Genomic DNA, 24577 nt, shown 5'->3' with positions numbered 1-24577 from the left:
GAAAAAACTTAAAGTAGAACTTACTCATTGTTCAAGATAAAAGGAATTAAGATTTCCACCTCCTCTCCTTCATTATTTGAATTCCTGGATGCAGAAAAGTCAGGGTTACTTTAGAGTTCTGTCTCATCTCAGCTGTTTTCTTTCCAAAATGTGGCTTGTGTATCCAGAGGACTTTCAGATTCTTCATGTTTGGAGAGTGTTACCAACTGTCTAAAAACCCTGGTTGTGATAGTAAGATCATCACAATACTTTTTAAATATAGAGATCTGTCTTCATTTAGAATAGTACCTGTTCTGTAAATAACCCCACCGGAGGTTATCTATCGTATGGCCTTATATATTCTTGACACGTCTCCAGAATGCCCCAGATCAGGCTCTGACAATAACATCTCCATTGGTACATCTCAACCCAAGGAGAGCTCTCAAGGAATTCCAGGACAAATGTTTCAAGCTGACAGTCAAACACTTCTTTGTCAAAGAAAGGCTCTTCCACTCCATTTTAAACATCTGTAATGAAGTATCAGCAAGGTTTAAGCTTGTTGCCCCGGAACATGAGCTTTGTAAGACTCATAGCTCAAACTTCACATTACTTGTGAATACCGAGGTATAATTTAGAGAATGAACGTTGGGTTGACATACACCTCTCTTCCTTTGCACATATATGTTTACATGACTGCTTTCACTAGAGAGATCCTGGTTCGTTTTAAACAAAATTTATCTATGATGTCTGAAGCAGGGCATTGTAACATTTTGTAGAATCTGACACTGAGAAACCACTGAGAATTGAAGTGATGTCCCTGGACATATTTGTAAATGTAGCCTTTTTGGAAGGGGTTTGCCCATCGTTGTGCATGCATGAGTTACAACAGTCATTCTGTTGTTATGATTTCCTTTACTCCTTCCATTCTTCTTGGTGAGTCTGCTTAGATCTTTAATTTAACAGGAATTTCTCTTGCAAATCCCATTCCTATTGAAATTAAAAGGCCAATTCTTACTCATAGCGTCACATAATTCCCCTCAAAATGTATTGCTCACTCAGTTTTAACAACTATTTAACCTTCTCTGTTTCCATCCAACGAACAACCAGTTTTTAAACCCTCCAGAATCCATTTGAGAGCAGTTCCATATGTGTGTGTGTATGTATGTGTGTGCGTGTATATATATATAATCTCCTTAAAATAGCAGTACTGATTATGAGCATATTTATTGAGTTTAAAAACAATACAAGAAGCTCTGTTAGTCCCCCAATAAAGATGCTGTTAATATTTAACTGGCATTTATTTAAACCTACAGTAACTGTCCTATTAAATTTAAATTAACTGTGCATTTGGGAGTCATCCCCTAAAGCCTGGCTGGGACTTTGCCACTATTGAGCCCTCTCATGTCTGTACTTTATATTGGGTGCTTAGCTATAAAAAGGAACATTCCATTTGCCCTTTAAAGTCTAGTGATTTGAGGGCTGTTTTTCCCCATCCTCTCTCCCCTCTGCTCTCTGTGTCTTTATTTCTTGAATAAAGAACTTTAACGCCTTCGATGCTAGTTTCTAATAGCCTTTCTGTTATACCAATAATGAGAATTAAAGCAGTTAGGCACTATGATGGCAAAAGAGCTTACTTCCAAATAGTGTGAGGTTTCATTCAAAGGACAGCACAAGCTGAGTTATGCCACCAACTATTAAACAACATTGCTCTTTACCATTTTGATAAGGGGGTGAGGGAATGGAAGATAGCAAATGGAACATGATCATATTCCGATACTGATACTGCCTTCAAATCATTTCCAATTTATGGTGACCCTATCATGGGTTTTCTTGGCAAGATTAATTTAGAGGAGATTTGCCATTGCCTTCCCCTGAGGCTGAGAGCATGCGACTTGTCTAGGTCTCCCAGTGGAGTGCATGGCCAAGTGGGAAATTGAACTCTGCTCTCCAGAGTCATAGTCCAACACTCATGGCACTATGCCACATTGGCTCTTTCTGATGCTGATATACCATCCAAACTCAAACAGATAAGATTAACAAGTATCAAATACATTTTAATTGCACCTTTCCCCTCCCTCTTCCTTTTTGTTAATAAAAAAGCAAACCAGAACCAGAACCACTGTATCTGGACCTTTGTGAAATGTTGAAGTGGCTGGACTTCTATAGGACATTTTCTTTGAGCCTGGTCACATTTCATTGTATAACTGTGTGCTTTAGTTAGTCTTAATGAAGAGAGACGTAGGCATGAGACCCAATTTAGTGTAGGACTCTTTTCCCTCTAATGTCACCCGATTCTAAACTTTAGGGTGGTTGTCCTTGTGTGCCTTCAAGTCATTTCTGACGTATCATAGCCCTAAGGCAAACCTGTCATGAGGTTTTCTTGGAAAGTTTCTTCAGAGGTGGTTTGCTATTGCCATGTTCTGAGGCTGAAAGAGTATGACTTGCCTAATGACACCCAGTGGGTTTCCATGGCCAAGCCAGGATTCAAACCTTGGTTTCCAGAGTCGTTGTCCAGTGCTCAAACCACTACATCACGCCGACTCTTCTAGATGTTAGGGTTACTTTCAGGTAAGTCTTTTATCCTGTAATCATCTTGGTATGATTACAGAATTTTACAGGGGATCCAGAAATTATTTTCTAACTTCACTGTTCTTTCCCTTTGCATCTTCTAACTCTTTTCATACCAGAATTAATTTGTTTCCCCTTTTAAGGAGGAAAAGATGGAACAGATGCACACAATGCTTTTTCGCTAATAGTTTTTCTTGCTTCATTTGGAAGCAGCCTTAGGCCAGCCCTGAATTCACCACTGATCTCTTACAGTCTGTTCACATTTGGAAGTTGTTGATTTCCAAACATGCTTTTCTGACTCAGCAAAACGTTGTTGCAGGGCTCCAAGCATGAGCAATGCTTATAGATAATGGGAATTGTCCAACAACATCTGGAGAACCATAGGCTCCTTATCCCTGCTTTAATGTGCATTCCTATAAATACAGTACATGCAGGTGCGCACTCTAAGGCAAAACATGCATTGCATAACGTACCATCTCTCACACTACACTTCAAAAGGGGGTCATTTTGAACAGTTGATAGTGTAGGTGAATTAAGTTTTCCTTTAAAACAATGCAAAGATAGCTGTGTTTAGGTTAACCAACAAAGTACAAAAAGGTTTGCAAATCTGGGAGATTGTTGGATTACTGAATCAGTTAAGATGTTTCAACAAGCAGAGGGCAAGAGGGAAAGCAAAAGAGTTGATGTTCTAAATCTGCATCTGCACTACAGAAATAACACCGTTCAACACTATGTTAACTGCCATGGCTCAATGCTATGGAATTCTGGGATTTGCAGTTTTGTTCTGGCACCAGAGCTCTCTGAAAGAGATGAATACCTATCTCACAAAAATACAAATCCTAGCATCCCATAGCATTGAGCCATGGCAGTCAAAGCAGTGTCAATTTGCATTATTTTTGCAGTGCAGATGAGGCCATAGTCATGTAGTCTGTATTTTGAGACATAATGAAGATGACGGATTGGCATATTTTCCATTGGGGCTCACTAGATGATGGAATGGTGTTAAATATCACCCGAAGAAGCCCCTGGGGTTTTCAACAATGGGGAAAACAAAATTTCATTTCTCCCTGTAGTATAACCTTAACCCCAGAACCAAAAGTCTCTGGGGTTTTAAGACAGCAGAGAAATCATTGTAAAGTTGAAAAAATAAATGAGTTGTAACTAATGGATCATAGCCTTTAGCAAAGTAAGGTAAAAGCAAGGTATTTGGAGGCCTTGGAGAGTGAATCCTGTTACTACAAAGGATATTCAACATGTTTAAGAGCAAATTATTGGAGGATACGTGTTACTTCAGAAGCAGAGGGTGGGAAAGGACTTTGTACCCTGCCTTGAACAGTCAGACACTTAGGCCTGACCATGTTAAACTATTTGAGATTACAATGTAATCGTTGTGTTGTCATTTTTTAAGACAAAAACTGTCTTTTCCCCCCTCCAGGTATATGTTGCATGAAATCAAAACCTGTGTCTGCCTGCAATGCTGGCTGGCCAAAGTATTTGTGTTGTCTGCCAGGAGAGGGGGCCTTTAGCCTTCTTAGGAAAAAGGGAAGATGCTTGCTTACGCTGTGGAACCATTCACAGAACAGGACAGTGAGGCTTTAATTCACAATGGGATTGCTCAAGAGTAAATAGAATGGATTGAACAATGTTTTTTTCTTCTTGATTTGAATGGGGCACTGAACTCTAAGCATCACATCTGTGCTCTGCCTGAGACCTTCCTTGATTTGTAAGGTTGTTGTTATTATTAGTAGTATATAAAATAAGCACAGATTTCCTATGCTTATCCACATGAAGGCATGAGAGGTTTTCTCTGTACCTCCCTCTGCAAACTGCTCCACCTTCACAGCTGGACTCAGCTGTCAGTCTCTCCTCTCCTGGAGCTACTGTATAATTTAGAAGCCTCTGAATTTCATCTTTCTCATTTCTTCTTCTTGTTGTTCTTCCTTTTCTTCCTGTAAATGCGTGCATGTGTTTGTTGTGTTTATTGTCTATAGATATTTTTAAAACCTGAAGCAATTATAGCTGTCAGGGACAAGACAAGCGGTGACAGGCTGATTTATGTATCCAGGGTACAGATGTAAAAAGGAGGAAGGAAGAAGGGTGGGAGAGAGCCAGGGAAGTGGAGCAAAGAGCTTGGCTGAAACTCTTGACACTCGCGTGTGTTAAACTGAATGAAGCAATCAAAGAGCATGCATGATTTGCAGAAGAGAGCTTGAAATATTTCCCCCTCTTTTTGGTGAAAAAGTAAAGGTGTAGTTCAAAAAGAGCTTGGCCCAGAAATGTGAGGATAAGTGTGGCCCATCAGAGTTTCAGTCTAGGCAACCATCTTCACTTGTTTCCATTTGGCAAAGGCTACTTGGTTCAGCATGAAGGGGGTTTGTATGTGTGTATGCTTATGCAACATTAGCACATGCACACAAACACACAGAGAGGAGGGAATGGAGTGAGACTAAGTGCAATGCATTTGGAACAAGTCATGGAGCAAAACAACAGCTTCATGGCTCCTGGGCCTTCTTGATGCATAACCTCTGGCACAAAAAGTGGAGGATCTCTACAAAAAATCTTCAAGGGCTGGCAGTGAGCCTTGTACAAGCCCCACCAATATACTTAGGGCTTGTGGAAACATCTCATGAATCACTATGTAGGGAAGACTACATGATATGAGCCCAAGTGGGATGGTGGCAACCAGTGTATTTGCTGAGCTCATTATGTCATCTTCCTGGCTGACCCAAAATTGCACACACATACACACCAGATCTGGGCTGCCATGGTATAAAATTAATCAGATGTCCTTTGGGTTCTGGACCCATTTGCCCACATCCCTCTCGTGCTCCTTTCCACAATTCCTTAGGTTAGAAATAATTCCAACCCTTTCCCCCCAGCCATTCACACTTCCACCTTCTGGTCTCAGATGTCGGCCCTAACATTTCAGAGAATACCCTGCTGATGCTGAATTGACAATCATGAAACTGGGATGTCTTTGCCTCTTTCTAGATAGAAATAGAGTTGTTGACCCAAGTGACACCAGGCTTAGGCTACTTGTCAGTGTAAGAGCACAGAATCCAGGCCTCTAGTCTAAGATGTCTAATATCCAGTGGTTACTTGAAAGCGAGATTAAAAATGCTCTCCCAAATTACTATCCCATACAAAACCAATCTTGAATGTTAGATGTCTTTTAAATATATATATAGAGAGAGAGGCTGTGGGGGGGGGGGGGGAGACTGGTTAGTTGCCTAGAAGAAGCCTTGTGAGTGGTCAGCTGAATGTCAAGTCACTGTTTCCACCTTACTGGGTTGTTGTGGGGACAAAGTGGTGGATTAGATGGATTGTGCTGAGGTCCTTGGAGGAAAGGGAAGATATTAATACTATTGGGAGGATATGCTCATATATGTAGGTATTTTCCCCCATGACTGCTCCCAGGCCTTGGGTCAATCTTCCAAAGGAGGTCCAGTTGATCTCCCCCCCCCCTCCCATTTTTCTGTCAACAAGTGAAAACGTTTTGTTTCAGGCAGGTTTTTGAATTTGAATTTTCTAGCTGTAGTATGTGAAGTGATGGGCTGTGTGTGTATGTGTATAAATCTTTTATTGGAACTGTGTTTCAAATACATTTTAAGTGTTTCAGGCGTTTCTGATCATGTCTTTAGTAATGTTGATGTTTAATTCCATGTTAACTTTTGTAAATGAATGTTTTAGTTGGACCTTTTTAAAAATATTGTAAGCCACCTTGGATCTCATTTTGGAAGGAAAGTGGAATATAAGTGTAACAAATGAATAAATAGATAATGTAGGCTGGAGCATTAGGCTCTGGAAAAAATGCAGCCTTACTCTTTTGCTTTTACAGTCCCAGGTTGAAGTGGAGCAGTTAGAGCAGAGGGCATAGAATTCCATGAGAGAGGGACTTCATTTTTAAAAACTGATGGTTTGTGGAAGATGGGGGAAATGCTACATTTGTTCCCTTAGGGCTATCTCTTCACAATGGAACTGATCAGGGTTCGGCGGCAGCCAAGAAACCAGCCCACAAGAGAACCCGTTGTCTCTCTGTTGTGCTGAACAGGGACTTTGAGAGTACACTTAGTGCTGCACTGCAGACACAATCAATAAAGCTCATGCTTTATGTACCTCATTACCGCTTCCCCTTGCCTTAAAGAGTTTCCAGTAACCTGGAGCATATCACTGGGAAGATGGAGACATAGGGGAAGATAATATTGAATGATAGGGCTCAAAGGTATTATAAAGTCCTCAAGCCCACTTGCTCAAAGACGAGAATTTACTTCAGCATATCAATCCCACTCCCTCCCATGGTCCACATACAGTTGGAATATTAAGAGCTCCCTCACCATTGGTTCACATAGAAAAGCATACTAGCCCATCTGGTCTGTATGGCAGTCAGTGATGTCTCAAGCAAGAGAGTTAGTTGTGCCCTGGAAAGCAGAGATGTCAGGGATTGGATTTTGGGACCTTATTTATGTACAGGTTATGCTCTATTACCATGTTATAGAGTCTTCCCAATAATCTAGCATCTGACATTTTATTTCACTTAGATAATACAGGACATCACAAGTAAAAGGCAAGAGGAAATAGAGAGCTCTGCATCAATCCTGCTAATAAAACATTTTCTTCCAGATTATTTAAGGTGGTGTGTTCAAGATATTCTGATAGTAGATAGTCAGTTATCCTTGTTATACCCATATATTTGGAATACTGTTAAATCCATGTAGGTGTACAATTCTGGATTTCATCCTTGACATTTATATGCATAGATGTATTTATACGATATGCTAGAATATAATCTTTCCAATGGATGTAACGCAATGTAATTTTTGTAATCACTTTATTATTTTGTGCTGGCCGTGTGCCGTAATAAATTATTTGTATTTGCTTAAGTGGGTGGTTTACTTTGATACATCATATTTCATTTTAACCCTGGTTCAGAGTTTATTTTTATTTACATCTAAATAAATGTAATAGTAAACTGTTGCTAATCTAAAACAGAAGTGAAGTCTGTACTAAAGGAAGAGAGGGGACAGTGCACATGTATGAAGCTCAATGTTGCTTATACTCTTAATGTTAAAATAGGATGTAGAGTTACACATGAATTGTGTCAGAGAAAAGCTTTCAGCAACTGATAATAGAATCTGATTGTTGGGTGGGTGATGGTCTCAGATAGTGATCCTTATAGCATTCATTTTTCCTCTTTGAAATGTTCAAGGGTATGATATACTGGAGTATTTCCCTCCAGAAGGGAATGATTACTTTACAATTGTGCCTATAACCACTGGACCGTGGGGCTCTCATTTTTTCCTTCCTCTCGATCAGGAGAAGGCCTGGCAACCCCCTCCCCAAAACCCATTGCAGTGCTTTATTCTCCAAGGCTGTTAATCCACATTCTTTCACAAGTGCTAAAGCCACGCACTCAGTAATCTTAAAAAGAGATTGGAAAGTGAGGAAATAAACAGGCTTGGAAAGAAATCCCCTCCTCTTGTGACCCATCAGCACAGGCAATAATAATAAAGCTTTATTATTTCATAGAGTGTCTTCTCTGCCTGGCGTATTTCAGAATGCTTGAGATTAAATAGCACAGTTAGCGAATTAAATAATAGTTTACAGAGTATTGGATGACTCAGGGGATTAGTAATGGGGCTATGGATCCTTTCACATCTAGGTCACCGGTTTGGAATCCAACTCATGTTGGTAGCAATTTTTAATAAGGTGGCAATGTCTAAAAGTCAGCAAGGGCCCTACGTGAAATGAATTGGTGATTTTTAGGTGCAGAGGAATGGATGTGTTCCCTAAATCTTCCATTTTATACACAGAAACCACAGAAAATCAAGATCTGGGATGCCAGATCATATGACCTTTTCCACTGGTTGGCACATTGTCCAAGTGAATGGAAGAGGAGAACTTCATCCTGCCACTGAGGGTTTAGGTCTCTTTTTGCTTGGACCCAAGGCCAGCAGTGACTTTGCTGGATGCTACAAATAGTAGAAACAAACCTACTCCTTACAACTCATTTCATGAGGCAAAATCAAGCCAACATTAAGCCCTTTTAATACTAAAGGTTTTCAATCGGAGACCTAAATCAGGCTTCATTCCCAATTATAGATAAATCAGTGTGCGATCCGAATCGATGGATCGATTCGACAGTGAAGCATGGTTCCCTCTACATTTGGCCCAATTGCATTTTGTCTCTCTAAAATAATCCACTTGTGGTTCACATTCATGCATGAATCAATTCAAAATGAACCCGCTTCAGTCAGCTGAAGGGCAAATTTAAATGAATTCTGATCCACATCTGGTTCACACTAGAAAGTAGGATCAAACTATAGTATCAGTGGTTACTACCAGATCCTTTGCAGTCAGATATTCCACTCAACCCCATAATAATAATAATAATAATAATAATAATAATAATAATAATAACTGGATCAACCTATAGTATCAATGGTTACTATTTAAACAAAACCTAACTCTTTAATAATAATAATAATAATAAATAGTTTATTTATATCCTGCTTTTCCAATTTGATCAAGCAGGGCTTGAAAGAGTGGCTACACTGGGTAGGGGATTCTGGGAGCTACAGTCTGAAAAGTAACTTTTTAAAGTGGTGGCTCAGGAAAGTGTGCCTAAACATTGAGAACAATTGACAATGGATACTTCTTTCTTTTCTTCCCTTACCTTCCTATAAGCTTCACAGAGCATCAGTGTGGCTAGTGTTGGTAAGGTTAGATAATACCTATACAGGCTGTACCTCTGGAGTATAACATTAACATTCCCTTCTTCATTTTTATACATCTGTAAACCCTGTGATTCCTCCCCAAACTTACTAATACATTCCCCATTGAAGTGGCTGGTGCAATTTGGGCTACATAGGCCCCATACAGACAGGCCAAAATAAAGCTGTAGGGACACTTTGGAGGTATGCTGTTTAAATGATGCATGCGTCCTAAGAGTCCAGAAGCTGCACCAAAGCTGTGCTTGAGTCCTTAGGACTGGATCGTGCATGCGTCCTAAGAGTCCAGAAGCTGCACCAAAGCTGTGCTTGAGTCCTTAGGACTGGATTGTGGCTTTGGCATGGGTTTTGGACTCTTAGGACGCATGCATCATTTAAATAGCATACCTCCAAAGTGGCCTGAAGCAGCTTTATTTTGGCCATAATTAGCCAAATTAGCTTGGAGAAAAAGTCTGATATTATTAAAGATCAAAGGTGGCTAATGAGAGTAATGGGAGGCCCTCTAGAGTTACTTGACTGCAACTCCCATCACTCCTACTCATGAGAAGTCCTAGCAGTTGCATTCCACCAACATCTTCTGGCCTATGAGGGAGTTGACCAGGCAGGCCCAGCTCCATCAGGGCTAGCCTGAAGAAGAAGAGCCCTCCCTCCAGTCCATCTGCCTTGGTCCAGGCCTCAGAGGGAGAGAAGAATGCTGGATCTGATCCTCTCCCCCCCCCCCCCCTGACCATTCCCTTCTCCTTTGTGTCGTGTCTTTTTAGATTGTAAGCCTGAGGGCAGGAAACCATCTATTAGTCCTTCTGTTGTAAGCCACCCGGATTCCCAGTGATTGTGCAGCATTATAAATAAATCCTATTATTATTATTATTATTATTATTATTATTATTATTATTTTGAGGGCCACATCCCTGGCATGCATTACGAATTATGACTTTTGGCCTGATATAGCAGGGCTCTGTTCTTCTTGGGTTCTGCTCAAGTCAGATGAGTAATTCTTTTCTTGAACTGGACTGGTTCAATGAGACACAGTCTTTGTTTAGTGTAGTGGCTCCCAACCTTGGGTTCCCAGAGGCCCCTGGCAGCATGAGCAATGATCAGGGATTCTGGGAGCTGTTGTCTAAGAACATCTGTAGACCCAGAGTTTTGGAACCACTGGTTTAGTTTCTGTGTGTGTATGTGTGTATGAGAGAGAGATTCCCATCCTGGACTATTGGAATGGTACTTGGAATCCCAGGGCTTGGCACACTGGTTTTAGTGCCTGAATTGAAATAAGGATATGTAGATTGGATATTCTCCTGCCACTTGTCTGTGCCGCTCTCTTGCTGAGCTAAAGGATTCTGTTTCCTTCCCCAGGGCTGTTTATGTCTAGCACTTTCTCCTAGCAGGAGATTATATATAGAAATAATAATTCACTTACTGAAGAACATTGCAGAGGAAGTGAGAGTGTTCTACCTATAGACACATGGGATGTTTTCAAGCAACAAGCTGGAATTATTCCTCGGTAGCTGGCTATCTCTGAATCAGAAAGCAGAATCCTCTGTGTCAAAAAGGGATTGGATCCAGCAGTCGGTGTGGAAGGGTCAGGGCAGTGACTTCATTATCGCTTGGAATCTGCTTGGATTCCAAGTGATTAAGCGGAATATAAATTATATAAAATTATTATTATTATTATTATTATTATTATTATTATTATCATTATCATTATTATTATTATTCTGAGGTCGAGTGGAATATCTGATTGCGAAGGATCTGATGGTTACCAACAGATCCTTCTGTGGTTGCCTTTCACATATGAATGAGCTTACAGGGCTTTCATTTTAATACATCTAGGCTGCATACGCACTGCAGGAATAATCCAGTTTCACACCATTTTAACTGCCATGGAATTCTGGGAAACATAGTTCGTTGTGGCGCCAGAGCTCTCCGACAGAGAAGGTTAAATGTTTCACAAAAGTAGAGTTCCCCTAATTCCATAGTACTGAGCCATGGCAGTTAAAGCGGTATCAAACTGGATTATTTCTGCAGTGTGGATGCAGCCGTATAATTTGAGCCTTTTCCATGGCAAGGGTTCACACACAAGGTGCTATCACTTATCCTCAGGTTTTTAGAGCAACCATATGATGCGCATGGGTATGATCCAGCAAGCCCCCACCTGCAAAAGAAGAATTTAATGGTGCTCAGAATAGGCAAAGGGTAATATGTTGTTGTGATGATACAAACAATTGAGACGTATTCAAGGGATAGTCCCAAACCCATTGCCACATATGGAATGGCTTTGGAGTGATTTACAGAGAGAAAGGAGTATCTCATCTGGGCAGACATAAGGGGATATCTGGACTGATTTAAAAAGACCAGAAAATCCCAGATTTAATTTGATTCTGGAAATTCCTACATGTTTTGTTTATCCCTGATATTTTGTATTGGCTCACAGTATGAACAGAGACATTTTATGCCAGGCCAGTTCATTTTAACCCAGTATAAAATCAGCAAGAACAGGATCAAAATTGGGGACTTTCCAAACACTCTGGATTTCAAAGACACATTAAGTGTTCACATCTTTTTCAAACCTTGTGACATGTACTAGCAACAGTTTTGCAATTGGTGTTGGTGTTAGAGATATTATTATTATTATTATTATTATTATTATTATTATTAATTTTATTATATTTATATCCTGCTCTTTTCCTGGTCTACGACTCAATGTGGCTTACAACAGTTGAAAGAAACATAGTTAAAAAAATATTAAATGCACAAGTTAAAAATATCATCAAACTATCTATACAGTTAAAACTATTTTAAAAGCACAGGAGTATTTGTGAAGATGGTGGGGACAGAGCAAAAGATGTCAAAATATGTGATGAGGATGCAAATAGCACTTGTTGGGGGACCTTTGCATTTCTTTTGGGAGTTTGGGAATCATTTTAGCACCTTTGAGACTAACTGAAAGAAAGAACCCCCTAGCTTTACTAGATGTAGTGCATCTGAAGAAGTAGACTGAAGTCTAGGAAAGTTCATGCTGCCAACTTCTTTCTTTCTGTTAGTCTCAAGGATCCTAAGATCTCTCTCTCTCTCTCTCTCTCTCTCTCTCTCTCTCTAGCACCTATATCATATATATATATATATATATATATATATATATATATATATATATATAATTTGAGATCATCTAACACACACACACAGCACCTTTGAGGTCAACTAACTTGTGTGTGTGTGTATGTATATGTATATCACTTTTGAGACTAACCAAAAGAAAGAACTTTCCTAGACTCCATGCACCTGAGGAAGCAGACTGAAGCCTGTGAAGCCTGTGAAACCTCATGCTGCCAACTGCTTCCTTTCCATTAGTCTTGAAGGTGCTACAAGATCTCTCTGCATATATATATATATATATATATATGCGCAGAGAGATCTTGTAACACCTTCAAGACTAATGGAAAGGAAGCAGTTGGCAGCATGAGGGCAATATATATGAGAGGGCAATTGGAGGGCTTCCCCAAGGCAGAGTCCTGAGCAGGTGAGCCTGGAGGTGGGCCAGCCCAGCCAGGAGGGTTAAAGCAGGCGAGCCTCTCTCTCTCTCTCTGGGTGCCCTGGGCTGGGCTGCCTGGGCTAAGGCTGGGCTTAGCGTTGGTCAGTGATGGAGATGCTGCCATGACAACCCATGCGAGGCTGCAGCGCCGGAGAGGCAGCCAGGCAGAGGAGGAGGAGGATGCTGAGGCTGAGGCTGAGGCTGAGGCGGCTCCGCGGAGCCCAGAGCGGAGCTGCGGCTGGGATGCTCTTCAAAGTCGCCGCCGTTTGGCTGCTGAGCTCCTTGCCAGACCTTTGAGCCAAGCTGCCTTCCTCCAAAGATCTGAGAATCATCATCATCAGCAGCAGCAGAGAAGGAAATAGGGACCCATGTCTTCTTGATCCAGTTGCCCGCTCCTCTGGAGGGGCATCGGTGCCCTCTTGGTGCCAACAGTCGGGCACCTTTGGAAGGGCAAAGGAAGGAGTTGCCCCCTCCAGCCCAGCTGAGCAGTTTGGCTAGCGAGGAGGCCAGCTGGGCTAGCCTAAAGGAGAGGCTGCACTTGGGAAGTGGATGCTGGGCATTGCAACTCGGGCACCTCTTCCTTCTCCTCCTCCTGTTCCTCTCTTTTTGGATGCTGTTTGGGACGCTCGCATCTTTGCCAACCTAAGCTGGATTTTGGGAGCCACAGGAGAGCTTGGGGGTCCTCCTTCCCTCCCTCCCTCTCCCTTCCCCTCCCCTGCCCCCCTGCCCTCCCCCTGCTCTCCCCATCTATAAATATATATACAGAGTTTCAATTTTTTTTTAAATACAGTTTTTGGGTTTTATTATTATTGCTTTGCCTTGTGGAAAAGACACCCCCCAAGAGTCCCTGCAGAGGACAAGATGGGGGTCTGGGGGGGCTTGGTGCTTTCCTGGCGCTGCCTGGTGGTCCTGGGTCTCAGGCTCCTCTTCCTTGTGCCCGCAGGAGTGCCAGCCCGCGGCGGAGATGCCACCTTCCCCAAGGCCATGGACAACGTCACCGTCCGGCAAGGGGAGAGCGCCACCCTCAGGTAGGAACCCAGGCTTGCCTTTGGGTTGTTCTTGTCTTTTTTGGGGGGGGGGGAGAAGGGGGCAGGGGGGCAACATGGGTTACCAATGATCACCGATGAACGGTTGTTGCATGTTGCTGATGCTTTTGCAAAGATCCTAGCAGTGGCTCTTGTAGCAGTTTGAAAGCATGCCTGGTTGTGGCAGGGCATGGGATTTTTTTTTAAACCCTAGGTCTGAAAAGCAATGAGTCTCTGACAGCTGGGGATGTGTAGTTTTGGGTGTCTACAAAAGCTATCAAAACACGTCTCCGCATACCTGGCAGATTCTATTTAATGCATACCGAGGGTTACGTTGGAGATCTGGTGACAAGCACTGAAAAGCATTGAGTCTCCAACAGCTAGGAGCATTAAGGGATGTGTAGTTTTGGGGGTCCACAAAGCTAGCCAAACATGTCTCTGCACACTTTGCAGATTCTGTTTAATGCATGCCAAGGGTTACGTTGGAGATCTGGTGAAAAGCACCAAAACACATTGAGTCTCTGACAGGGATGTGTAGTTTTGGGTGTCCACAAAGCTAGCAAAACACCTCTCTCCACACCTGGCAGGTTTAATGCATGCTGAGGATTACATTGGAGATCTGGTGGCAAGCACTGAAAAACATTGAGTCTCTGACAACTGGAAGCATCCAGGGATGCGTAGTTTTGGGTGCCCACAAACGTCTGGCAGATGCTGTTTAATGCATGCCGAAAGTGTTACATTGGAGATCCAGGAGGTGTGGCAGGCAGAGAAGGGGGGGGGAGGTCCTTTATGGGAAGCATGGGATGGATTCTCTGTGCATGGCTTGTGACTGTAAAGAACCAAAAAATAGCCATTGGTACTTGCCTGCCACAGGTTAGATTATTATTTTATTTTTTTGCCACATTTGTCCACTCAGAAAAGTGATGGCATTTTAAAGTATGCTGTGACTTGATTATGGTTCCTTTTCTGCTGTTGTTTGACTCATGGCAAATTGTCTTTGTATCTTTCTTGGAGAGGGGTGTTGCTGCTGCCGTTTGCAACCTGTGCCTCTACACTTAGTCCAGCTGTGTAAGAGTTGGCCTGTTATTCACAATAAGATTTTTATGTGCTGACTCCCCTTTATAAAAAGTGGTTGTTGATGTCCAGATTCTGGCCGTAGCTTTCTGCTTCACCCTTGACAATGGATTTGTGAGGAGGCCCTTGAGATGATGGGAGGTAGAGTCAGGAGCAGGTTTGCCACTATTTGGAAAGAAGAACAGTTTGGAGAGGGGTAGAAAAGAATGATGATGTATTGGCAACAGGCTCCTTTTAGAGATGCCATTTTCTCTCTCCGACTGTTAAGCAGTGAAGTCTGTGATCTGTTAATAGATGCAGAGTTAAATAAGCTTTATGTGCTTTGTAAAGAAACAGCTCCACTGTGAAAGAAAACTCCCAGAACCACAGTGAAAACCTGGTATGAGTGTTATATGGCTTCAATAGTCATGAATTTTCTCCAAAGGAATTGGTGGAGCCTTGGTTGGTAAAGTTGTCATGAACTCTCTGTGACTCTCTGGCCTTTCCCCAAAATTACAGTATCTCAAGGTTTCTTGGGACGAGGGGAAAGATTGTTAACTCTGTCTAATGCTGCAGTCCTAAACTCAGTTACTAGCAAGGAAATTCATTCAGGACAGTGCGCTGGGGTTTTGATGGATGTCTCGATGAAAATGTCAACCCAGTGCTTGTGGCAATCGAAAATAAAACTGGGATTGCACTCAGAATGCCATGTATGGTTCTGTTCATTGCACATTAAAGAAAAAGGATAGGGTAAAGGTGGGAAAGGTGGAGAAAAAGGCTGTTGAAATGATCAAGGGGCAACTCTCCCAGGATGAAAGGGGAAACTGCTGAGTCAAGAGAGACATAACAGATGTCTAGGGAAAGTAAGTATATACTTATGGCTGGTATAGAGAAAATAGATATGGAGAAGGCTTTTTTTTCCTGTGATGATACTGGAACCAAAGGTCAACCAGTGAAGAAGAAGAGTGGAAGATTCAGGGAAGCTGAAAGGCAATATTTTCACAGGACACAGTTAAACGGATGAATTAATAAGCCCAGCAAGGCCACCAGACATGGGCAGCAGACATGCAACAAATTCATGGGGAAGGTTATCAGTAACTGCTAATGATAGATATGTGTTGGGTTCAGTAACAGGGGTAGGTAGTATGACTCTAAATATGCCTTATCGGAGTAGAACACATGTGGGAAGGTGCTGTGTCATTTATGTCTTGCATATTGGGTTTCTGTTGGTATCTGGCTGTTTTGAGAATGGGATGCTGCACTGAACACAACTTTAGTCTGAACCATCAGTAGGGTTGCTTGATCTCCTTGGACCTGATTCTCCAACTTGGACCTGATTCTCCAACTTGGACCTGATTCTCCAACTCATGACATCTCCAGGAAGGGGGTTGAGTGGACAAACTCTCCACTTTTGGTGGGCTCAGCTTTGGAGAAAAGGAAAGGGCTGTGTACAGATCCCCAGCCCATCTAGAAGGTCAGCAGCTTGCTACAACATGTAAGGCTGATTTGTACTACAGCTCACAAAGACTCTTGAGGAGAAGGGGCGTTTGTCTGTATCTACCTCTTTCCCAGTGGTTATAATGCCAGGGTTCACCCTCTGCTCTGCTCTGCATCCATCTTCTAGCTAGAAACAAGTGGGGTAAATTAAATGTTTCTTATCCTGTCTTCCTTGCCAGCTGAGAAGGATTACCCCTTTGTTTCACCTCAATTAGGGTACAGCCCAGACTTTGGTTAAGGCTTCTCTCTGCATTTCCAAACAGGAACATATTTGAATGACAAGCAGTGAACAACTGTGGTTGGTGTTTAATGCATAACACTTAATAACATCCCCAGGAGCCACCTCTCCTGGGGATGTTATTATGGATTTGTTTGTATGTTATAATGTCCGTTATAAATTATTGCTTTCTTTTTCAACATTATATATATATATATATATATATATATATATATATATATATATATATATATAAAAAAATTAACAACCCCACACTTTGACCCATAAAGGGTGGCCCAGATATCTGGAGAGGCTGAGAGCCATAAAACCAACTTTGGGGTATCCATGTGGTCCCAGGGTTTGTTCACTCCTGCTGCAGAAGAGCAATGGCCAAAATATACATGTGAAAACTTAAGATTTGCACCTTTGGACCTCAGGACATTATGGACTCTAACTCCCATTGCTATGTGGGCTAATGGGAATTGTAGGCCAATGCAAGTGAGATGGGCAAAGATTACTCACCTCTGTCCTTATCTGTCGATTTGGGCTTGGGAAGGAATTGCATTCATACAGATCTTACACATGGAGCAGAATGAAGGCATCAAGGCTTTAAGGAAAGATGTGCCAAAGAAACTGGCCTTGAAGGCCTCATTGCAGCCCTCTCTAGCTTCCCTATGATAAGTCACAATCAGTCAATGGGAAATCAGAGCTCTGAAGATGTTACCTTCTAATGATGATGATACTGAAAGTCCCTCAATTTATATCAAATAAAGGGACCTATAACTCACTGTTTTGTTTCAAAGTCCAAAAGCAATTGTGTGAGTCTCCTTAATTAGATGTGAACTACATGGCATCCAACATTTCCTTCTCCCAACCTCCCAAAAGTCAGTTTTGTATACCATATAACATGTCACACTTGAACTGAAGAGACCAAAGTTCAAATCCCTATTCAGTAGCAGCTGCATAGCCATTGATCACAGAAGGCCAGTCAGCAGCACTTAGCCTGATGCACCTTGCACAGTTTTTGTGAGTTTAAAAATGGAGAGAGGGGAAGCATCGGTTATATCAGCATGAGATCTTTGGGGAATAGTGGGGTGAGGAAAACAGATGGACAATTTGACATCCTCATTTTTTAAAGTTGTGGGTTGCTGCCTGAAGCCTTGACCTTCCATTGCTGCCCATAGTTGAAGATGTTGTTCTACCTGCTCTTTCTCAGTAGATTATTCCATGGTTGCCCATCCTATACTCAGAGATATAGCCATGTTAATCTGCAAATTGATCTTGCAGCACCTTTGAGACTAATTGAGCAAAACTGAGTGAAAGAAGTGAACACCATGCATCTGAGGAAGTAGACCATGTCTACAAAAGTTAATACTCCAATGTTTTCACTTAGTCTAAAAGGTTCTGTAAGATCACCTTGCATACCCCTTACTTAGTGCACTGAAGTGGGGCTAAGTCATGGATCTATGAATGAAGATATAGTTATGACTCAAAACCTAAATTCAATAACAACATTATTTGGAAAGAAACTAATGTGGTGGGGTGGGAATGGGTTGGGGCAATGTTTGGGAAAGTGGGTCCCCCCCCCCAAAAAAAATTTGCTAAACTCTTTGAACTTCAGTCAGCTTGCTCAGTATCTGTGCTGACTGGAGGATTCTGAATTATTATTATTATTATTATTATTATTATTATTATTATTATTATTTGTATAGCACCATAAAAGAAAAGAAAGCTGTAACCCCCCAAAATGAGTTTTTTCCTTAAGCTCTAGTGTTGATAAGGGTGGAAGTGAAGCAATATATAGGCATTTTGTCCACATCTATATACATTTGTAGCATCTTTGAGACTAACTGAAAGAATTAGTTTCTGCAGGGTGCGGTGTTGCCTAAACTTGAATCCTTTGCACGTGCTTCATTTCCTACTTGCTCCTGTTATCTGTTCATCTGCCCTCCCCAAGAGTTCATTTAATGCTTGAAAAAAATTCTCCATGTCATGTTCAATTGATTTACCAGGGAATTAGGTATGCTTTGGATCAGAGCTAACTCGCTTACTAGGAACTAAGCCTCACTTAACTCACTGGGACTTAACTTTTCTGCACACATGCATTAAGAAGTGCATAAGTCTGCATTCTGTTCTGTACACATTTGCCTGGGAGTAAGCAACATTTAGCAGAATAGAATTTGCTTCTGAGTAAACATGCAATGGCTTGAGCTGCTAAACGACTATCTTTTCTATGAAGAATGCACTATATTCCTTTCATATCCTTTCTCTTACTTCTGTGATATGATTTAGTACAAATTTTTTTAATATTCAATTTATTCAAAATTTTGTTTGGAAGACAAAATTGGAACAATGTTTTTTTCACAGCCAAAGAAAAAAGGACTTGTCCCTCATAAATTGGGATAGTTGGAGAACAGCCATATTTGTAATGTTTTCATGAATATATTTTGCAAATGCTTTTTATTATATTTTTGCATCACTGGAATAATCTTTGGAGAAAATGATAGTTTGCAGGACAGAATAAAGAAAAATGCAAAACAGTCTCATCATTTGAAGAAGCGGAGAGCTAGGTGAAATTTTGATGTTTTTAAAAAATCAGGGCGTATTTTATGCTTGTGCCTTAAAAAATTGTTCTGTTTAATTATGTAACTGAAGATGAGTTGCAAACTTGCATCTGGACTCAAAACAATATTAGATTTAGAATATTTTTCACAATATCCACCCTAGACTTGGGCTATAGTACTCAGCCTTTAAATATATATAATCTATAGAATACTCTTTGAGTTTCCTAGTAGGTAACCAGAGTGGCATCACCTGGTGTGGTAACTCATGGTGTAACCCCAACATTGACTTCCTCCCATAACACACTACACAGAATCCTTAGTAGTGTTGGGGTTTTTTTTGCAACTGGTAAATCATATTTTCTGTATATCTCTGAATGTAATGGCAATAGTTGTGACATAAACAACTAGCAAAATTATAATTATACCTTTAAATTGTGGCATCATAAGCACAGCCTAAATGCATTTGCATTTACAAAGTTGTATATGATTGAAGTGAAATTTTGGCAAGATGTGATGTTTTTGAATAAAAATTCAAAAGTGTATTTTAAAAAACCTGCCCATTGAGCGTCACCCCACTCACATCTTCTCTTCCGCAGACCTCCAGGTTTTAAAGGGATGGGCATGAATGCCCAAGCCCATTTCTGCCAAAAGGCAGTTGTTTGGGGAACAGTGGTGTCACTTTGCCTTAGGATGGCACCTCCAGTGATGCCCCCAAGTATCCAGTCCATGGGCACAGAATTATGTCTGCCAGCAAATAGTCCTAACAAGAGATGTACCACACAATAGTGCAGGCTGTTCTAGAGCTCCCATCTAGCTACAATATTATATGTCTATCTAGAATTCTGTATATCTGTCTAGTGACCAAAACTAGAAGATGAAAGTGTGTGGGGGGAAATGGGTCAAATTCCAATGGAGCCATTTTTTCATTGCACCATGCACATGTGTGTTGTTGTTGCACATTCCTGTGTGATAGGGCTTCACATGGGAAAATGAAGGGAGTGCATTTGTAGTGAAAAGTCACGCATTGTGAATACTTTGCATTGTACGGGGAACCGTAAGCACACTTGGCCGTCACACGATACTATACTCCTAACTTATGGAAGCAGCGAGCGCCATGTGTTGACAAAGCAGCACACATGTGTTTTGTGTGCAGATACTTGTAAAGCGTCATTTGTTTGTTCGTATGTGTGTACGAGTGAGTGTACAATGTGTCTACATATGCTCAGAGACACTTAGGCCTAGGAGTCGAGATTTTTGTAAACAAAAATTCTGACACTCTTCCAAAGTTGTATGCCCTTGCATATGGATTCGGAGCTGATTCATATGCCACCAGATGTCTCAGTGTACAAGCATGCATGTGGCTATGCTGCCAAGTGGGAAAGGGTTATTGTAAACAAGGCTACATATGTAGGGGAGCCAGAAACATTGCCACTGGTTTATGACTGTTCTTTTTTTAAACTTCCTGGCAGCCTAATGAGTGAGTTAGCTAGTGGCTCCCCACATGCACAGTGCCATTAATTGTATTTTATTGATTTAGTTACAAGCTAGAGTTCAGACGCCATACAGTCATACAGTCATATAATGGCTGTAGCTGTTTTCTTGGATACTGGGACTAACTCATTTTGCCTTGGGGGAAGGCAAGGCTGTAGCAGTGTACTAGACCAAATATTTTGTATATGAAAGAGACCAAAGGATCAATCTCTGCATTGTCATTTCCAGTTAACAAAAGCATTTCTCCTGAACCCAGTTCATGTAACCAAAGGTGAGGACTTTCTTTTCCTTTTTTTTACCCCGAGGGGCAAATTCAATTTCAGAGACAATCATCTCCGCCCCCCCAGTGGTCAGTGGGACCACAAGCAAAAAAATTAAGACCAAAAATAGTTTATTGGTAGTAACTAAGCTTAACTAAGTTTTCCCAATTTGAAAATCTTCAGATAATAGGAACTCCAAGAATCTGGAAGTGGATGGTCAAATTTTTTTACTCCCAAACTTGAGTTTCTCCATTGCTACAGTGTGGAGTTAGATGGCTCATTGGCCTGACTTCATATAAAGCAACTTCCTATGTTCCCAAGATGTCACACCCGCCATCATTTCACAGATGAAAAACAAGACAGATGTGGCCAAACAACACCAGAGTATAATTAAGGTGGCAAAAGGTATGAATGAAGAATGCACTAGCTAGGAGGGGCTGCATCAGTTTGCTTTTGCCTGAGGCTGCTGGGAATGGGAAAATTCCACCCCCTGAGTTCAGTGAATGCAAACGGCTTTTGAACTTGGTTTGCAACAAATTAGGTAAACCCAAGTCCAAGGGAGAATGTGGAAAGAGGAGAGAGAAACTGGGGCATTTCAAAAGCAGCACAAAAAGTGCGATGGCACAGAATTAATCAGGACTGTCCTTGTCAAATCAGCACAGTTGGAGGGTATGAGAGTATATGGCAAAGAAATACACCAGGAGGACCTGTAAGCGCCACTGTTCATGTTTAAGGATTATGTCTGGTCAGTCAATTTCTTGAGCTTTTACAAAAACTATGAGGTTTAGTATGTTGCTAGACAGATAGTTTCTAGCCGTGCTAAAGAAAATTCATTGTGCAGCTATTTCATCTTTCCCCTTGTAATGGATGTTTGTGTGTGTGTGGAAGGAAAAAGACTGAAAATGCTGGAGACTGGGGAAAGGATTTCTTCTACTTCGTCTTCTTTTAATTATATTTCCCCAGTACTCTTTTAACATTGTCACTGGCTGTGCTGGTTCTGAGAGTTGCAGTCCAAAACCTAACTTTCCCAAGCTCTAGAAGCAGCATTCAGGAAAATGCAGGGTAGTTTGAAATGGAATGCAGCATCATTTGAGCCTCCTTTAAAATTCCATGGATGAATCACAGTAAAAGCCTCCTCTCCAAGCACCCTTACTTCTGAGTTAATGTGCTACCCGTAGTAGAATTTGCCAGTACGAAGCAGCCATTTGGGATTGTATGATTAGTTTCTTCCTATCACCTGCTCCTGCATCCCCGTTTCCTTCCCTGCCCTGACTTATTCCCTATGTTCTTGTCCAACCATCGGAATCCTTGTTATCAGATCTGTATTCATGTTCCTTTCCAGGGTTCAGGCTCATGGCTCGCAGTTCCTATGAAATATTCATCTCATTTTGATGTTCGTAAAGTTCAGTGCCTGGTATTTTTCATCCTCTGAAATTATTTATTTCAGAGCTCTGGACTATAAAAATATAACTCTGACCCGCTTCTGTCCTCCACGCTCCCTCCTCCTCAAGTTCCCTGGGAGATCACTGCATTTTGAGGGGGGAAAGGCCTGGCATTTCAAGTGTTTCTCCTGCAATGGCAGATAAATCCTTTGTCCTGTTTCTGATGTGAGACTCTGCCACTCCAAGATTCAGTAGATTGTACATGAGTAGAACACAGGAACTACTCTGAGTAAGACCACCACTGAGTATTGCTTGCCTATGAAAACCCTGTGAAATTCATGGGGTCACCATAAGTCGACAGGTGACTTGAAGGCCTATACACACAGAGAGAGAAAATGTTTGGGGGGAAAATAAAAAAGGCCATCTTTGGCATGCTAAAAGCTGACTCTTGTCCATATGGAAACAGGTAGGGCAGAGATGGGGTGACATCCACATGTTTTGGACTCCGGGTTCAATTGTAAGGGATTATGGAAGTACAGCCCCAAACATAGTGCAAGCAAAAGCATCTCCCTCCTATTCCTTGCATCGTAACTACAGATAGCTTTTGTTGTAATGATTATGAAAAAAAAACATGCAAAAATGCTGTTTAGGCTGGTTGGGACAACTCTCTCTCATGCTCATTGTAGTCCAAATTGCTTCCCAGTTTTTCTGCTCCATTTGCTGTGAATAAAATATGGTGGGGGGAGTTTTGATGGTTTTCTGGGGATGGATTATAAAATGGGGCAAAGAGGAGGGAAACACAGCAAAGCTCGAGACAACACTTTTTTTCTGTGTCTGCTGGCTGGTGAACAACATTTTCCTACTCGATTCCCATGGAATGACGCCATGTCATCATGTTACATTGTGCTAAGAGAGATTCTGGGAGAAGAAAATTGTAGACATAAGTTGGCATATAAGAGAGATTCTGGGTGGACAGACTTGTAGATATAATTTGACGGCCATCAGGAAGAGCAGTGCCACTGTAAAACAAGGATTAGAGTTAAGGTTAGGCATTAAAAAAGGTGAGCTGGGGAGTGTTTGTTTCAGGCCCCTTTCACCTACAGCTCCTCTGCTTCCAGATGGACAATAGTACAGGCATACCTCTACTAACAAAGCTCTGATAAAGATGATCCTTTTCATAAACTCTTTTCAAACACACCCAACCCACTTTTCTTTCTTGTTCACTGTCTAGCTGAAATGTTTAAAGCACCATCAGCACTGGGAGGATGATGATGGAGAAACAGACTTTTGGTGTTGGTCTGCAGCAGGACATCTGTAGTAAATGTAATAAAGCTTGATCTGGGAAAAAATGTGATTCTGTTGCAGCCAATCCGATCATTCATTCATTCATTCATTCATTCATTCATTCATTCATTTATATATCCCGCTTTTTCCCCAGGACTGGGACTCAGAGTGGCTTTAGAGTATTTAAAAATAAAATAAATAAATAAAAATAGTACAATAAAATAAAAAGTACACTGAAAATAATTTTTAAACTGGTCCAACATCGAACATCCCAGCCTGTCCTTATAGTAATTCCCTAAATGTCTGTGTGAACAGGTAGGTCTTCACCTGCCGGCAGAAGTCCATCAAGGAGGGAGCCGTTCTGATCACCCTGGGCAGGGAGTTCCAGAGTCTAGGGGCAGCCACTGAGAAGGCCCTCTCTCGTGTCCCCACCAACTGTATTTGTGATGATGTTGGGACAGAGAGAAGGGTTTCCCCAGAGGATCTTAGAGTCCAGGTCGGTTCATACCAAGAGAAACGGTCTGCCAAATAGTGTGGAACTGAGCCATGTAGGGCTTTGTAGGTAATAACCAGGACCTTGAATTGCACCCGGAAATTGTGACCGTGATGTGCAGTGGCGTCCCAACGATTGGTGTCACCCGGTGTGGTAACTCATGGTGTCACCCATCTCTTTCATCTTCTCCTCCCATTTCACACCATACAGAATCCTTAGTAATGCTTTTTGCACTAATGTTACTCGTAAATTAATTCCCATGTACAACTGAATGTAATGCTAATACAGTAGATCCTTGTTATACACTGGGGTTTGGTTCCAAGATCCCCCATGGATAACAAAATCCGTGGATGCTCACGTCCCATTAAATATAATGACATAGCAAAATGGTGTCCCTTATAAAAAATGGAAAATCAAGGTTTGATATTTGAAATTTGTACTTATTTTGAACATTTTGAAACCATGGATGCTGGAATCCATGTATAAGAAATCTGTGTATAAGAAGGG

The 24577-nt window shown here is 41.4% G+C and overlaps 1 protein-coding gene across 8 annotated transcripts in view; it reads left to right on the top strand.

Annotated features, from left to right (window-relative positions):
- Window positions 1–24577, top strand: part of NTM (neurotrimin) — a 950706-nt gene that overhangs the window by 560540 nt on the left and 365589 nt on the right. For all 8 annotated transcript variants that reach the window (XM_089537558.1, XM_089537557.1, XM_089537560.1 and 5 more), the window contains exon 2: window positions 13748–13832. In XM_089537558.1, the coding sequence (XP_089393684.1) occupies window positions 13748–13832 (85 nt within the window). The remainder of the gene's footprint in view (window positions 1–13747; window positions 13833–24577) is intronic.

This window comes from Sceloporus occidentalis, unplaced genomic scaffold (genome assembly GCF_023333645.1).
Source record: "Sceloporus occidentalis isolate IW3139 unplaced genomic scaffold, rSceOcc1.0.p SCAF_9, whole genome shotgun sequence".
Classification (NCBI taxonomy): Eukaryota; Metazoa; Chordata; class Lepidosauria; order Squamata; family Phrynosomatidae; genus Sceloporus; species Sceloporus occidentalis.
Note: the sequence above shows the minus strand (reverse complement) of the source record. Positions and strands in the feature narration are given on the sequence as shown.